The 17,452-nt window shown below is 46.4% G+C and overlaps 1 protein-coding gene across 1 annotated transcript in view; it reads right to left on the bottom strand.

Annotated features, from left to right (window-relative positions):
* The window catches only part of Lama1 (laminin subunit alpha 1), a 130,227-nt gene that overhangs the window by 1,563 nt on the left and 111,212 nt on the right, over window positions 1–17,452 (bottom strand). The window contains exons 49-61 of the mRNA XM_036173624.1: window positions 15,675–15,825; window positions 14,205–14,349; window positions 13,218–13,359; window positions 13,000–13,114; window positions 12,657–12,827; window positions 10,357–10,508; window positions 9,507–9,692; window positions 8,167–8,302; window positions 7,211–7,323; window positions 6,440–6,629; window positions 5,766–5,924; window positions 5,085–5,238; window positions 3,744–3,877 (exon numbers count right to left, since the gene is read on the bottom strand). Of these exons, the coding sequence (XP_036029517.1) occupies window positions 3,744–3,877; window positions 5,085–5,238; window positions 5,766–5,924; window positions 6,440–6,629; window positions 7,211–7,323; window positions 8,167–8,302; window positions 9,507–9,692; window positions 10,357–10,508; window positions 12,657–12,827; window positions 13,000–13,114; window positions 13,218–13,359; window positions 14,205–14,349; window positions 15,675–15,825 (1,948 nt within the window). The remainder of the gene's footprint in view (window positions 1–3,743; window positions 3,878–5,084; window positions 5,239–5,765; window positions 5,925–6,439; window positions 6,630–7,210; window positions 7,324–8,166; window positions 8,303–9,506; window positions 9,693–10,356; window positions 10,509–12,656; window positions 12,828–12,999; window positions 13,115–13,217; window positions 13,360–14,204; window positions 14,350–15,674; window positions 15,826–17,452) is intronic.

Here is a 17,452-nt window from a genome sequence, read left to right as displayed (position 1 = left end):
ACCACTAGCATGCCTCAGGATATGATGATATTTGGATATGGGGACCTTAAGAGGCATCAGGACACAGACACACAGAGAAAAAAGATAATGTGAAGAGAAGACAGTCATGCACAAGCCAAGGAGAGGGCTCTCGGGAGGAGCCAACCCTCCCAAGCCTTAGACTTCCAGCCTCCAGAGGCGGGAGAGTCGGTCTCTGTGTTTAAGCTTTCTGTCTCCATTGCTTGGTTCTAGCAGCTCAGGATGGCTGACTGAGGGAGGAGGGAAGAATTTCAGGCAGATTGCTGCTGTGGAAACTACTTGAATGGGGCAAAGAGGTATAATATTTGCTCATGCTGAGGACTGTTACTTTAACTATGTAAAGATGTGTTACGTTTGTTTATGCTGCAGAATATTACTTTAACTGTGTAAAGTTGCATTACATTTGTTTCTGCTGCATTTGTTTAATGATGTAATGATGTGTGTTTAATTATGTAAAGATGTGCTGCATTTGTTTCACCTTGCCTGCCTAAGGCACCTGATTGGTCTAATAAAGAGCTGAACGTGAAATAGCTGGGCAGAGACAGGCCAGGCGGGGCTGGCAGGCACAGAGAATAAACAGGAGGGTACTAGAGAAAGAAGAGAATGGGGAGAAAGAGGGGGACATGCCTGGGGCAAGAAGCCAGGCAGCCGACAGCCAGCCAGACCCAAGAAGCAGTGAAAGTGAGGTGTCCAGAAGGGAAGAAAAGTAAAAAGCCCAAGTCAAAAGGCAGATCAAGAGAAACAGGCCAATTTAAGTTAAAAGAGCTAGCCAGGCCGGGCGGTGGTGGTGCATGCCGGTAATCCCAGCACTCAGGAGGCAGAGGCAGGTGGACCTCTGAGTTCAAGGTCAGCCTGGTCTTCAGAGCTAGTCCAGGACAGGCTCCAAAGCTACACAGAGAAACCCTGTCTCGAAAAACCAAAAAAAAAAAAAAAAAAAAAAAAAAAAAGAGCTAGCCAGAAATGAGCCTAAGCTAGGCTGAGCATTCACAACTAATAAGTCGTCTCTGTGCCATGATTTGGGAACTGGTTGGTGACCCAAAAAGAAAAAGCCTGGTACATGTTGTTCTAAGTTTCTCACGCTACCTTTGGTAAAAAGTGAGGACATGGCTGCTCCAAGGTCTGGTGGAGGGGAAGTTTTTTTATTGCAGTTATGAGGGAGAATGCAGCCTGAGGCATCTGGCAGAGTCCAGAGCAGGTAAGAAAGAGTCCTTTCTCACGTAGTAGACTAAACACGGACAGTAGACGGAACCAGGCTATGTGAAGAGAGCAGAGTGGGTGTGGGGTAAGAGGGGGAGGGGAAAAAGGGCAAAGAGGAAAAAGGGCTGAGAGAGGGGGTCAAGAGAACCAAGAGGAGCAAGGAAGCCCGTCGCCAAAATGGCAGGGTCACATAGGAATCCGAAGCTGGGGGAAGGGAAGACGAGCTAGAGAAGTTTTGGAGGTTTGGATGGGGGCAGGATGAAGAAGAGCTGAGAAGAGCCACAGGTACTGAGGCCCTGGAGGCCAGCATGTACCTTGGTATGCTAAGAGGCACCACAGTTAACAGATTTGTCCCGTTTCTTTTGGACCTGCCACCTAAGGGACCCACTATTTCAGAATAGGTTATGACAAATTAAAGATGTGTGTTGTAGACCTTTGGACAACACACTAAATAAACTTGAAAGAGAGCAAGAAGTAATAGAACACAACAGAAAAGTAAAATACAGAACACAATACAAAAGCACATTTTTATAGCTATTACACTTTCTATAACTTTTTATTTAAGAGATCACATAAAAACTTGCAAATAGATGTTAGGTTTTTCAAAGATTTTAAAGTATAAGATGAGAAAGAAAGTTGGTCCTATCAAAGCAGCAATCTGTCATATAGATAATTTTTTTTCAATTGAAGTGGGGAGGGGGAGAAGGGGATAAAAAGCAAGGCAAACAGAACTTTGCTAGTCTCCCTGACCCCACTGTAGGAAATCCCAAGGGCCAAGAACCTGGAAAAGAAATCCTAAAAACAAGTAAGGAAGTTCATAGGAACCCACAAGGGGCCTTCTGTTCAGCTGGTCTTCTCTGTGTGTCCTGATGCCTACTACTTACATGGACACAGATTGGCTCAGAGCCCACGCTAGAGACCTTGTTTTAACTCCCTTTTATTTACATTTATTTATTGAGTGAATATGTGTGCCCACGCATGAGCATGGAGAAATCAGACAACAACTTGATGGAACTGGTTCTTTCCTTCTTCTATCCTGTGCGTCCTGGGGAATGAACTGAAGTTGTCAGGGTTGGCATCAGGCATTTATGCCCAGTAAGCCATCTTGGTGGCTCCTAATTACTTCTTGAAAGTCTAAATAAGATCACATCCTGAGAGATGCTGGTAGTTGGGTGTTTCGCATGTGAATTTGAGTGACGGCATGTTTCTCGCCTTCTGAAAGGAGCATTGCGGCATCTTAGTCCAACAGTAGAAATGGAGGCACAGTACACCAGGAGAGGGCAAGCCTCCAATATACATGGTTTCTGTGGCTTAAGCGGGACATGGCATACATGCCCAGTTCTCTCATGTGCCAGGCAGTGGGATGGATGGTAGCTCCAGCTGAAGAGGCTGCACTGGCAAAGACACCTGGGAAGACTAGTCCCCAAGGGTTGAAGTGTTCCTGGCCTGGGAGGAGTCACCACCCAGTGGCAATGCTGAGACCCCCCAGGCCACTTGTGCCCAAAGCCAAAGGAATGGGAGCCATCTGTGAGGACCAAGTGCAGGAGCCCCAACTGAACTGCAGCCATGTGTGAGATACCCCACAGGAAGAGTGGGACCCCAGACTCCCCTCAGTGTGCCCACATGGCCCCCAAGGGGAGAAAAGGGAGGTAAGCACCAGGAACAAGTGTGCAGGAGAGATTTACATAAGGGAAGAGAAGAATCTAATTTGTATTCACCAGAGGCTGAGCTGCCAAGAGCACCAAAGTTATAGGAAAAATTACATTATTAATATAAAAAAATCAAAGTACAATATACCCAACCCACAAGGTAACACTGTAATAAGAAATAACTGTTGCTATGTACAACCCGACTGAACCTTCAGGAAACCAGGACACAGGCTGCATGAACTCAGTATGTAACATTTGTAAAATAGCAGTTGAGAGATGCAGGCAGAGCCGTGACTGAAGAGGGTGAGGGGGCAATGTCTGGGGGCCGTGTCATGGGAGGAGTCTAATGGTACTGTCATAGTTGCCATGGATTTTGATGGTAGCCAGGGTTCAGTTTGCATATCACAAGCTATGCCCACAAGCAGGTGCATACACAGTTCATCCTCAGAAGTTCTGTGGGTTGTGAGGATGTCCTGTGGGAATTCACTCACTATGGGCCTGTACTGGACATCACCAGGGGTTAGCCCGGGGCTGGGTGCACAGGGACATGTGTATTCATTTCATAGCTGCAATTCTGTATGACGACTCTGCTTGTTTGCAAGTGAGTAGTTTAAAAGTTATTAGAAGAGACTGGGCATTATGTGGACATATTACTCCTGGTAAGGTTCAGGCAGAAATGTCAAGGCTTTATATCAATCTTAATTCAAATATGTGAAAAAAAGTTACTCTGAAAGTAGCTTTTTAGGACTATCTGACTTTAAAGCAGTAGTGGAAACTTCTCTCCTCTCCATTAGTGAAGTAGATAACGAGCAACTTGGATCTAAGCATTTCTACCATGCCTCTGGTGGGGTGGGCAGGGCATGGAGGTGGGGCACCTACCTTGCCGTCTACAATCTCTAGGCCAACAGCATCCACTTTGGGACTGCTGATCCCCAGGAGGACGCCATTCTTAGAGGAGGTACGGAACTCCAGTGTGATGTTTAAATCCAATCGAACTCTGTAGCCTTCCTTGACTGAAAAACACGGACAGCGGCGCTGTCATTGCGAGAACCCAGAAGACGGGCTGGGCTGCATTGGGTTGGCTAAGCGTTCACAGTATTGGCCAAGTTCAAGATCTGGCTACACCCCCACCCCATCCTCCAGGCCTCAACTCTCACAGTCCTCTCACAGAAGAAACATGGGCTTTTTTGCTTTTTGTTTGTTTGTTTTAAGATGGAGTCTTGCTGTGTAATCAGGCTGACACCACATAAGGTCCTACCTCTGCCCCCCCCAGGGCTGAGATTACAGTGTGCCCAACCAAGCCCAAGTAGGAACTCTGCAGTTTAAGAAGTTGTTCAGTCACAGACCAGACCAGAGCATGGGCAAGTACTTCTTTTATCTGCAGCTTTGGGGACATCTGGTCTCTTGGGCCCTGGATGCATCCAATGTGTCGATCTTTCCCTGTGTTGTAGACTTAGCCATCTAGTCTTTAGCTTCCTAATGTGTATGTACCTTGGACAGCATCATCTACTGCTTGTATCAGCCTCTACATTAGATGTTTTCAAAATGGGGATTGAATGATTTTATTTTTTAATTCTAGTGACCAAAAAAAAAAAAAAAAAAAAAAAAGAAGAAGCTAGATGTTGGCAATGGAAGGCATTTGTCACCATGCCCCGGGGCTGAATGAAAGATAGAGAGGGTGATGTTATCATATCCTAGACCGAATAAGTGTCTTACTTGCATGCATTGGAATTACAGATGCACACGCCTGCTTTTTTTTCAAGACAGGGTTTCTCTGTGTGTAGACATGGCTGTCCTGGAACTCACTCTGTAGACCAGGTTGGCCTCAAACTCACAGAGATGCAGCTACCTCTGCCTCCTGAGTGCTGGGATTAAAGGTGTGCTCCACGACCACCCAGCTGACACACCTGATGTTTAATTCAAAGGTCTTTATCGTGCCCTACATAAACTCAGGGAGTGTGCAGATGAAGCCAGGAGTTTGTGACTGTCCATTCTGGAGAGAGAAGGCCTCTGCAGGCCATCTCAGAGTGCAAGGCAAGTACAAGCTTTTGCACAAACAAGCAAAACACTAGAAGCAGGCCAGAACACCAAAGGACAGACATGCGGCCTTCGGCAGCCTTGCCAGCCGGGTGCTAGTCTCTCAGTTTCTCCTGGAGCCACATCAGCTCCGAGGACTCGCTAAACCCAGGACACTCTTCCCATACTGCTAAGAGCACGTACCAAGAGCTGCATATCCACTTCCTTCAAAGAGAGTTCCTTCCTGGGCCACTGCGTAGCACCTGTCCACTGCAAAGGCAGACACAGGGCTGTCTTTATCCAGAGGCTTGTTGTTGACCGTCACTTCCCCAATGCAGGCAGGGATGCTGTGGGTTGTCTAAACCAAGAGAGACAGGAGAGTAGATGGAGAGGATGACATGAGGCGTCTTTTTTTTTTTTTAAGCTTAATTGTAGCAGTTCCTCATATGAATGTTTCACATTGCTCTCTTACTCCAGTACTTTGGTAATAATGGGGTAGAAGTATTTTCTATCATTCTCCTAAGATACCCCCATGAATCCAGTATCCTTCTCTCACTAATTATACAAATTTGCTGGACTTTTCCCGAGTTGCTTTGGGACTGTGTGTCTTCAGAAAAGGCAAAGTCCATTAGCTGTGAGGCAGGAAAAGCTGGATGGCTCTAAGGGGAGCCGTAGCACATGACCTGCACATGCTTTGAAGGGTCTGCACCTTCCAAGGGGAGCCCCAGCACATGACCTGCACATGCTTTGAAAGGTCTGCACCTTCTGGTGAGCCTTGGGTTCAGGCAGAATAACTTAAACAAACGCATTGGAGAACGATGGTCTCACAGAAAAACACAACCACAGCCAAGGTGACGCAGGTCCCACACAGAGGCCGCTGCTTACGTTCCCAATGTTCCTGGCCCTGTAGTGGACAGGAAGACCTCCCAGGTACAGCTTCCCTTCCACGTCCAGTGTTGTTGCGTTTCCCACCACAGTCACTGTGGGAGACTCTTGACCGTCGACACTCATGACGCCTTTTCTTTTAACGTACTCCGTCTTGACCTACGCAAGATGAAAACATCCAGAACTTGTAAACCACTTGAGAAAAACTTTAACAGATGTGTGCTTACGACATGTGTTCCTTAGATCTGTAAGAGCCCGGACTAGACCCTGTGGTGGGCTGTGCCAGTGGCACAGCTGGTGTGAGAATATGGCTGAGGCTCACAGAAAACAGGAAGAGTATAGCAGAGCACCAGAGCCCTGGTTATCAGCAGATGCCACGGGTGAGCAGCTCAGTCCTTTCACACCCCAAGTGGGCTTTACTGGCTTCCTGCCAAGTCAAGAACACTTTTGAGACCTTCAATCTGTTCAATAACCAGCTGTTGAGTGTTTATTGGAGGGATTCAGGAAGCAGAAAAGGGCCCCTCCCCCACAAGATGCTTCCATCATTTGGGGGAGATGTCAAACATAAGGCCAATGAGGGGTCAAAATGCACAGCTTCCCTTGAAGAAAATGGACCGTGCACGAGATGGAGGGACAGCATTGGGGACAGGAGGTAGGGCCTCCCAAGAACTTACTGTGTGCCACTTGCCATCACTGAGCAGCATGGGGTGAGAGACCTTGGTCCGGCCCTTGCCAAGGTCAAACATGAAGTGGAGGCGGCCCTCATGGAGCTGGAGGACAGCGTAGTCCATTTGGTTCTGATGAGCCACATAGTAAATGAGGCCACTGGGGGCGAATGTCCGGATGTTCAGCTGAACCTGGAGCCTGAGAGAGAACAGGAACTCAGCACCAGGGACCAGGAAGGTTGGCTCCCAGTATTTAAAGCAACCTCTGAGAGAGTGCCCAGTGCTGTGTAGTGTGCATACTCAGCTTCTCAAGAGAGGGGTGTTCACTCGCTTGTGCACACATTCATGGCACAGAGGGCCACCGTCTGATGGAACAGTTCTATAACAGTTAACGAGAGAGAAGGAGTCCCTCAACCCTTGACACCAAGGCTAGGACCATGTCACAGTTGTACTGCAGCACAGAGAGGCTCACGGGCGGCTGTATTAAGTCCTTAGGGTGGACAACTCTAAAAAGATGACACTTCAGCTAAGTTTCGGATGACTAAAGTGAGCAAGACTTCCACGCAGGCCAACAGGAAACCCTTCGTTTGTTTTCAGACAATGCCGACTATGTTATCATGAGGTGCCTGATTAGAGCTAACAGAGGAGATCCTTGCCTGGGTCCACCTGGGCACAGAACCCATCTGGTATGTGCACACTTGCATGTTTCAGAAGACAACACCACATATTCCTCACCATCTGGCAATGAAAACCGCAGAGGAACCACAGGAAAATGCTTACCTCTTTCGGACATCGGACTGACTAAAAGGCAACACTAAGTGGCTGTTTTGCGAGAGGCCAAACTGGTGAGCGCCTGGAACATACCCTGGAGCCGTGTCCACCACGCACAGTTCCTGTAAGAGGTGCACAAGGGCCTCAGCCACTGTAGCAGGACTGACACAGATATGTTCTTCCATAAAGAAAATGTCACAGAAGCCACTGTGTCAGGACAGCAGCTGCTGCCACTGGAGGATGTGTAGATGCATAGCTTTGTTTCCTGGCAAATGAAGCTCAGACCCTTCTTTCTCTCTCAGGCTAAACAGCAGGCACTCCAGAGTAACTGACTCAAAACAAAAGGGTTTTATTACATTCCAGGTGAGGAGGATTGAGGCAGAATTCCTAGCTCCAAGCAGAGTCATGTGGGCAGAGAAGAAAGAACAAGGCAGAGTTTTTGGAGATGGCAGGTGGATTGGGTCAGGTCAGGAGAGTAGGAAAGGAAGGAACGAGCATGGATGGAGGGACTGAGGAGGAAGATGAGATCAATAGCAGAAGAGCTTAGTCAGGGCTGTGAGAGGGCAGGAGGAGAAGGGACAGAGAGGAGGAGTGTGAGAACAGAACTGAAGCTGTGTAGACAGAATTTTGTCTTAGAGAAGTAAGTAGACGGACAAAAGAACCCCGTGTACTTAGATCATTTCCCCCAGACTACCCCACCATTGGTAGCATCTCTTCTGGGCTCCTGGGAAGGGGACGATTAGGGCTGGACCCTAATAATTTTCGAGACCATGAACAGATGGCTCTTGTATATTCTGCCACTGGAGGCACAGCTGGAGAACTGGAGGGCGGGGCGAGGGCACAGCTGGGGTACTTTCCCCTCCCTCTAAGGTTCAGTGACCTCCCTGGGACTCAGTTTCCCTTTCTCTCTACTTCCTGTGCCTCTCTCAAGCTTTCCTAATGCCACTGGAGGAAGCCGTGCTTACAGGCTGTTGTAGAGTTGGGGGCTCTGGAGGGAGTTCTCCATGTTCACCACGAAGGTCCTGCATGGGCTCTTCTGCCAGCAAGCAAGTGTCCAGCTCTACTAGTTCAGAGCCAACGGCGTGGGTGAAGTCCAAAATTCTACAAACAAGACGGCATTTAAATAAAAATACCAGGAACCAGCCTGGGAGCCCAATCATTGGATTACTGTGTAATTAAAACCCACTTTAAACCATTGATCTGTTTTTCTTAGAGTAACCAAACTGGCCATCCTTCACAGTTCCCAATGTTTGGTTCCAATTAAAATAAGACTCTACCCCTAAAGCAGGACCATGCTGGTGACCTGGACATTCCTGAACACAGAATGGACTCAAGGTTGTCACCTCCTGTAGGCTAGGCTCTCTGGCCCCCACACCACAGCACAGCAGCTTCCATTTAACATTGGTTCCTTGTTCTGAACCATGCTTGACACAGGTCTCTCTACTTAGAAGCTCTACTTGGATCCCACTAGCACCTCACGAAGCTGTACCTATCTATGGAGCATCGCTGCTTTCTGGAGCATCCCTTCATCAGTGAAGGGATGGATAAGCAATTGGTGAATGTGTGTACAACTACAGATAACTGTGTAGGGCTCTGCTGTTGCATGGGAGCCTGTGCTACAGGCCACCTTCTTTCTGGCTTCAGGGATTCCTGAGAGGCGATTTCTCAGAGAAGGGCATCACCATGGCTGTGGAAAACCTCTGCCCTTGCTCAAGGTTACCTACAAGCCAGTAGCCTAGCAAGGATAGGCCCAGTGTCCTCTGCTGCTGAGTCCATTGTGATTTCCTGGAGGCAGATTCTGGCCTGTAGGTTCAGGTGCAATTTTTCCCACCATCCCAATTTGACTAGAACCCAGGAAAGAAGACATGAACAGCCCCTTGTACAGACAGAAATGCTCTTCTTCACAGAAAATGGAGACTTGCAATATTTAATTACATAGCAATTGTTATTCAGAAAGCCATTAATAAAATGTAGCAGTTAGTAGTCCAGCTGGGTTCTTGCAAAAGTACATTTGGGGATGGGATATAGCTTACTGGTAGAGTGACTGCCCAGCATGCGTTAAAGCCCAGTTCAATGCTCCATACTATGCACACACAGAAGGCCAAAATGATATTTTTTTTCTTAGTAAAATTTCATGGCCAGATGAGTCTACTACATTCACTCTCTCATTGGAAAAGACTGTCATCATAGACCAAGAAATTCACTTGCTACAGAAGACCTTGCAGAACTCAGGCCATCTCCAATAGCAAACTCAGAAGGCAGATGAGAAATGATAAGAAACATGATGAGAGCCAGTAACACTCACTCAGTGTCGAAGACCAGGTTTTTGATACAGCCGTGGAATGAAGTCCTCTTCCTGAGCATTGGTGTCCCCTTGTCCGTGGGAAGGCCCCCTATGTACAGGTTGGCTATCTCAATTGTCCTTCCTTCTGCTAAGGGACCCAACTTCATTTCTACAGGACTGTCCTCGTCCAGCTGTATGGTGATAACTCTACCAGATCAAAAGAGGAAACAAACTTCTTAAGCACAAAGAATAGCTCCATTTTCATATGGAATTCTAGTAAGCTCTCTCGGAATAAATAGCTTTCCCTAGAGATAAATGTTGGCATGATACTGTACGTGAATACCACAAATGAAACCTACAGCTCAACATAAAAGAATAAAAATCTATGAATACATCACTGAATTTGATCAATGATTAGAGGTAAACGTGTGTGTATTCAAACAGCTCTTTCCCTATTATGAAAACATCCAGTGTGCCTCAAGCACAAGGTCTCCAGTTGAAGAGGGAAATACATGGGATGCTGATATGATAGCTTTTACTGTAGGCACAATACTTCCCACCAAAACCAGCCTTCTATTCGCCATTACTTCATCCAGTGTGTAAACAGTTTATATTGGGCTTCAGTAAAGGACAAAGTTAAGAGGCCCAATTAGGAAAATTTCATAAACACAGTACTACAAAGTAGAAGAAAGATGACTCTATGGTAGAATTCTAGCCAAGTACTAGAATTATTAGAACTGTGGTTGCTAATGACATCGTGCGAACCATCCCCATCATTGAATCACTCTGAATATCCGACAAGGTTCCTACTAAGAACGCTTTCTCAAGCTCATCTCAGTGTCCTGACATAAAGATCTGAGAACTAAGATACCTCCGGCTCCTAACCAGGGAGATGGAATGTTCTTGTCCGTCACTGTAGGAGCCAGTGGGAGCGTGCAGTAGGGCCTTCCTCAGACTGGTCCCATCCCCGGGATTGACATGCACTTCCATGTGGCCTTCAATCAGCATGATGGAAAAGAAGGGCTAGAGAGGATGCATTTTCCAAAACAAAATACATTACCAAAGGATTTGCAACATTTTTACCTTCTACAGATAATGGAGGCATGTTAACACAAGGCAAGCAAGTGAGTATGAGCAACACCACCTGTCACACTATTTTGGATTTGGTGTACTGCTTTCTAATCTGTGTTCCTGTAATTTATACTCTGCATCATGCTGTCAGTGACCCTGTCACACATTTCAATTTCTGCAGAGGCCCCAAACTTGCTATTTACTGATACATGATGGAGTACCAAGTAGACTAATTTATTTTTTTTTAAAGATTTATTTATTTATTATGCATACAGAAGCGGGTGTGAGATCTCATTACAGATGGTTGTGAGCCACCATGTGGGTTTTGGGAATTGAACTCAGGACCCCTGGAAGAGCAGTTGGTGCTCTTAACCTCTGAGCCACCTCTCCAGCCCAGACTAATTTATTTTTTCACTGAGGAAATTTTAAGAAACTTCTAATTTCCTATGTCCATGCACGCGACCACTTAATTTTATTTTCCTTTTGTCTGTGGGTTGCTTCTAGCTTTTCTAAAAGTGGCATTAAGAGCTAGAAGGGTCGGAAGACATTTCAAGTTCTTAAAACTTCCTCGCAACAGTGACAAAAAGCACAATGATTTATAAAGCCAGCCCCAGAACTGAAGTGTGTTTCCCATGCTAACAGCAGATGCACTATTCCTTTCCACTGGTTCCCTGAGAAAACTTAGACTTGTGGGCAACCCTCTCATGACTGGTGAAGGGAAAGAGTTTGGGAGTTCCTCAGAGGGAAAATTACAGGATCACTCTCACACCAGAAAGCCAGCCCACTTGAAGGTCTAGGCCCAGGAAGAAAGAAGCCAAGGGCCCAAACCATAGCAGAAGAAATATCCAGAGCCGTCACTGAACTAACGATGAACTGTGGTATGTACATACAGGGAAATAAAAAGAAGTTGAGAAAATCAACTCAACTGTGGATGAAACCTGAAAACATGCTAAGTAACAACCATAAAAGACAACACTGCATTGTACTCAACAGCACAAACTATCTAATATGTGACCCATCCACAGAGACAGAACAGGCTGGTGGCAGCCAGGTGTGGGGAGGGGAGGGTGGAGAGCTGCTCCTTGTGGATCACAGGCTGTTAATTTGGGTGATGAAACATTTGCAGCTAGATAAAGGAGGTGACCACTTTACACTAAATGCTACTGGATGCACAGCTCACGTTAAAGTTGTTAATTTACTATGAATTCCACCTCAACTTAAAAATAGATTGATGAAGCCCACAATACCAATTCCAGTCCCAGCCACCCTTGGTTAAGTGACCCATGCCATATCTGGGGTCCAGAGACTGGTATTCTGGCTTCCATGTGACCTTGGGCAGCATAATCAGGTTCTCTGAACCTAATTTTTTTGCCCCACAAAGTTTAGGAAGCAGTACCGCCTTGTCAGATGCACGGTCACAGTTACACAGCCCGGTCTGGAGCAGCAGAGCACAAACATCTCTGTAAACTGCTCATGCGCAGGCTCTCCTTTTCAAGCCCACACACTACTTTCCTCCAATATCTTTCAGTTATGTGATTACATGACACCCTCTTGTAGGGAGTCAAACTCTGGAAAAAGTCTTCCTCTCTGCTTTCTCCTGTTGCTGGACCCTTTTGCCCACCACAGGGCACATCTGTCTCCTCCCTTCATGTTTATTTTATTCATTTATTTATTTATTTATTTATTCATTCATTCATTCATTCATTCATTCATTTATGTTTTTTTGAGATAGGGTTTCTCTGTATAGCTTTGTGCCTTTCCTGGAACTCACTCTGTAGCCCAGGCTGGCTTCGAACTCACAGAGATCTGCCTGGCTCTGCCTCCTGAGTGCTGTGATTAAAGGTGTGCACCACCACTGCCTTGCTGCCTTCATGTTTATGACAACAACAAATCCCCTAAAGGACATAAGAAAACAAGCTTTCACACTGCACACAGAGAGAAACCTCGGGCTCTGCCATTAGGAGTTGCTTTGGTTGGAGGGCAGCAGCCTTTCATCCACCTCTAGAAGCGGGATATTGATCATGCAACTCAGGAAATCACGGCTTCAGGAGCAGATGCCTTCCTGGAAGGCATCCCCTTCCATGGGTCTCAGCTACTCACCATGTGTGCCTGAGACCAACCAGCCTTCTCTGCGTCCTTGCCCAGTGCGGCCAGGATGATGCCACTGCTGTTCTTGGTGGCAAATGTGGCTAGCAGGGATGATTCTGGTGACAGAGACTTGGGTGGCACCTCCACATAGCCACCTCTCAGGAAACTCACACTCTGGATGGGCTGGTGACAGAGGGGAGAGCAGTGAGGTTGGCCTGCTCTTGCACGACTGGCTGCCTCCCTTGTCTCCCACCCACCCACTGGTTGAGAGCTTGCAGCTTTAGTATATAGATAAACCACTGGGCATTGAGGGAAAGCCATCATTCAGACCCCCAGGACAACGCTTGCTTCCCACCTCCAGCGCACAGCCTTTTCTCACTCCATAGGAATTTCTCAGCAGATCAAAGGTGGACCTAGATATTTCCAGGTTCTTGATACAGCCCACATAGTTCCTGCCGCTGACCCCTTTCCTGGAGGCAAGGACATAAGAACCAGTCACATGCTTGGAAAGAGAGGCCTGACAATCCCACATGACAGCTTCACAGTGAGGGGATCCCCAGTTTCACATCGTACCTCACAGCTAGAGAGTGAGGTAAGCCCCCCACATAAATCAGGTCTTTTTCTAGCCGATTGAGGTCAGAAGAGGCTCCTGGGGTTTCTCCCTGTTTGGTCTCCTTGTCAGTGGTGTCGTATGCATCAAAGACAGCCAGCAGTCCTAATAGGAAGCAGAAAGGAATAGTTAACGTGAATGGAAACTTCTGTTGAAAGGAACAGTTAATGTGAATGAAAACTTCCCTTAACACAGTCCTTTATGAAGGCATATTTGTGGTGGATATCTGGTCACACTGTGAAACTCAAAGACTGTGTTAATAAAATTAACCTTGGATCAGGGGGCAAAGCTAGTGACTAGTTGATAAGAATTAGCCATAGAGAGTTTGGAGGACCCAGGGACATGGCTAGATAGGCACCAGAAAGAGTAGGGAGGGACTTAGAGATTCATGGCTTTTTGGTCTGGGACGTGTGGAGAGAGGCATGCTTGCCAGGTCTCCTCTTTGATCTATCAGGTTTTCACCCCAATATCTGACTTCCAAGTGTTTATTGGTAATAGAACAACTTAGATAAAAACAACACATGTTCTTTTAAATTCTGCTAATCTGACCGGCATTATTCTTTACCATTAAAAGACAATTGTCGGCAGATACAGAATACACACACCTGAATGGTAATGGTAGGTATGTGGAAGAAAATGGGATTTGATTCTTATTTCCAGTTTGGCATTGAACGAGAAATAGTGAAATAACCGAATACAGAATAATACTGTTCTTCCAGTAAGAAGCAACCCGCATTGCTTCTTGTTCCACAGAGGTATCTTTCAGTCAGAATATCACTCAAGAATGTACTCTTCTTTTCCAGCCAAGTGGGGAATGGTAAGGGTGATGTACTCCGATATCACTAAGATGCAGCCGGGAAGCTAAGAGAGCACAGTGACCGCTGATTTTGGAGAGCTGTTTGCTCTTAGAGGGGCACCCAACATCATAGACGGCTACCCTGTGCACCTACCTTGCTTCCGGTTTCTCTGGAAGGCGATTTTGTACCAGGTTCCGTTGTTATACCGTCTGTCTGTCATAAGAGTGAGGGGTCCTGACCCCAAATCCACCATCACCTTAACCCTGCCACGGACCAGCTCAATGGATAGAAAGTCCTTCTGTGAAGGAAAGAACAGTTCTCTGCAGACACGTCTGTACCTCTAGGCTCTTCCCACCCAAGGCAGGGGTGGAAGTAACCTTTTAACATCAAATTGAGGAAATTGAGCCTAGCCCCATAGCTGGTCCATTACATGAAAGTAAAAATGCCCCCCATGGCTTTGTAGAACATTACTGAGAATTGAGTGGACTGCTCTCCATTGTACCCAGATCCATATTCTAGTAGGAGAACTGGACTCTCTGTGTGCTTCTTATTTAAACTGGCAAGCAGGCTGTTTCTGAAAATGACCAGCATACAAGATGAAAAAGGGGACCATTCCTGTAGATGCGATTCAAATGAGGATACTGAGGTGGATGGACAGATGGCTGAGTGGTTAAGGACACTGGCTGCTCTTGCAGAGGACCTGTGTTCGATTCCCAGAATCCACCTGTTAGCTCACAACGATCTGTAACTCCAGTCCCAGGGGATCCAATGCCTTCATTTTGGCCTCATACAAATGGTGCATAGGCAGAGAAACTATTCATACACACAAAATAACAGTAAGAATAATTTAAAAAACAAGGCCACGATGGTCACACAAGGAACAAGACATGGTTTGAACGAGGACTTAATAGCAAATGTTGACTAATACCTGTGCTGAGTGCTCATGTGTTCCTCATAGATCCTCATGACTTTGTGTTAACTGGTAAGTGATTTTAAGTGGGAACCTGTGCAGTATATATGTGTAGATTACAGTAGTGTGTGCTTGTGGAAACTGGCTAAGGTAAATTTACATAAGATACATTTCCAAATGCTCAGGAGACACCACTGTGGAACTGTGTCCTCAAGCCATAGTACGGCTGCCACCATGCTCCTCACAGAGGGTGTGACTACCCAAATGAGACCTTGACAAGCTTGGGTTGTTGATGTCCCCTCAGAGAATGTGTGTCCCCTCACCTGAGACTGCAACCCTTCTGTGCTGTCTTCCTCCCTGTATGGAATCCCCCAGCTCCCCAGGGATTTAGGAGGAGGAGGGATACTTTAAGAAAAGCAGAACTGATTGCAAGGGTTCTCACATACCCAGTGTTTGGGAGCCCATCACGCACGCTGGGGTGAGACATCTCAGTCCTGCAGCTGTCTCGGGGACTCTCCTGTTCCTAACCCCTCACTCATATTCCTCTTAGTGGACATCAGAAACTCATCATTCTCCTAGCGAGGTGCAAGCACTGCCCTGGTCTGGAGTGAATGGACATTTGTCCACATCTCCCCAGGGAAAGTCACACGGGAAACAGATGATCTCAAGGCAATGGGACTGGACAAACACAGAGGGCCAAGCGCTTCACTTACAGTGCCATTTGAAGCCAGGTAGAAGAGCAGCCCGTTGGGGGAGAAGGTACTGAAGAGGATTACTATCTGAGTCACGGTGGTCCGGAGTGTCTTCTCCACAACTGCGTACCCGCTTCCATCAAAATGGAAGGAAGAGTCTTCATTCTGGGAGCTGCAAGGGAGAAGCCATGAACTATCATCTACTCTCAGACGGGTGGGGAGACAAAGGAATTCCTTCACCCTAAGCCAGGGTGGAATTTTATCTCCATCCCTGATAGGAAGTGTAAAATGTAAGACAAGTTGTGCCCCTAATTCGAACATCTGAAAACTGCAGTCCTCTACAATCTGAACAATCTGAGCACTGACAGACATGATGACATGAGGGAAAAGAGTGCACCAGAGACAGACAGACAGACAGAGACAGACAGAGACAGACAGAGAGAGGGTTTAAAATATAAAGAACCACGTTGGGCTATTTGCATGTTATATATGTAGCATAAACTCTGTGTCTGGATTCAGATCCTACCTCCAGGATACTTCATTATGCATATTATCCCAAAGTCCTAAAATACAAATCTAAACTGCCAAACACTCTCAGTCCCAAGCATGTCAGATAAGAGACACCTGACCTGTGATTGACAAGGCATTTACCATGCAGGCAAACCCATGCAGACCAGAGCCCAGCTGCTTTATGAGGTCAAGAGAGTTAATGCAAGTGGCCATCGTAAGGAAACTGAAATCTGTTCACTAGAACATAACAACTACACATCTACTCATCCAATGCCCGTGTTTGTTTCCTCTAACTTCCTTTGATGTAGCCATCCTGTCTCACTTCCGGTGCCTTCAGGATATTTTTATGTTAGCATTTACCACTCTATGGTTTTTCTTTTTCTCTCTGTGGAGCTCTAGCTGTTCTAGAACTCACTATGTAGGCCAGGCTGGCCTTGAACCCACAGAGACCTGTCCCTGCCTCCCGAGTGCTGGGATGAAATGTTTGCCACCATACCTGGCTTCTCCTAGTTTTAACTAATATATCAAACAGTAAATAGGTGTTATCAAAAGGACCATATTATGAGAAGTATCATTGACTCATTCAAGAATGCTTAGTATGAGTTTAAAGCTTGCATATTTTGAGCTTTTAATGAATTATATATGCACAGAAATACTTTTTAAGACCAGTGTATTCCTGGTTTTTTTTCCCCCTTATATATCAAAGGCTGACTGGACTCACAATTCAATTACCCAAAACTTTAACTGTAATTAATCACAGTGATGCTCCAAAAGCTTTTCTGGAATACCACAGGGCTTGAGGGAAAGCTGAGATGAGAGTAGTTTGGGATATGAATTTTAAATTTCCTCCGTGCAAGACTAATAACTAAATTTAGCTTCCAAGCAGGGTGGTAACCAACAGTCAAGCAATCAGGCTAATTAGGGGAGGGAAGGGGTAGGGGAGGGGACAAGAGGGGGAGAGAAGGGAGGGAGGGGAGGAAACCATAGCATATGTGTGGATGTCACAGAACCACCTTGCATGTGGATTCTCAACTTCCATCCCACTTAAGGCAGGATCTCTATCTATCATCTCTGTCTGTCTGTCTGTCTGTCTGTCTTTCTGTCTGTATCTCTCTCTCTCTCTCTCCTACATACTCCAGATTAGCTGGCCTGGGAGCTTCCAGGAATTCTGTCTCGGCCTCCTATATCCCAGCAGGAGTTATAGAATTACACACTTGGGACATTATGTACAGCATCCTGTGGGTTCTGTGGATTCGAGCTCAGGTCCTCATGCTTGTATGGCCAGCACT

The sequence above is a fragment of the Onychomys torridus genome, chromosome 23 (assembly GCF_903995425.1).
Source record: "Onychomys torridus chromosome 23, mOncTor1.1, whole genome shotgun sequence".
Taxonomy (NCBI): Eukaryota; Metazoa; Chordata; class Mammalia; order Rodentia; family Cricetidae; genus Onychomys; species Onychomys torridus.
Note: the sequence above shows the minus strand (reverse complement) of the source record. Positions and strands in the feature narration are given on the sequence as shown.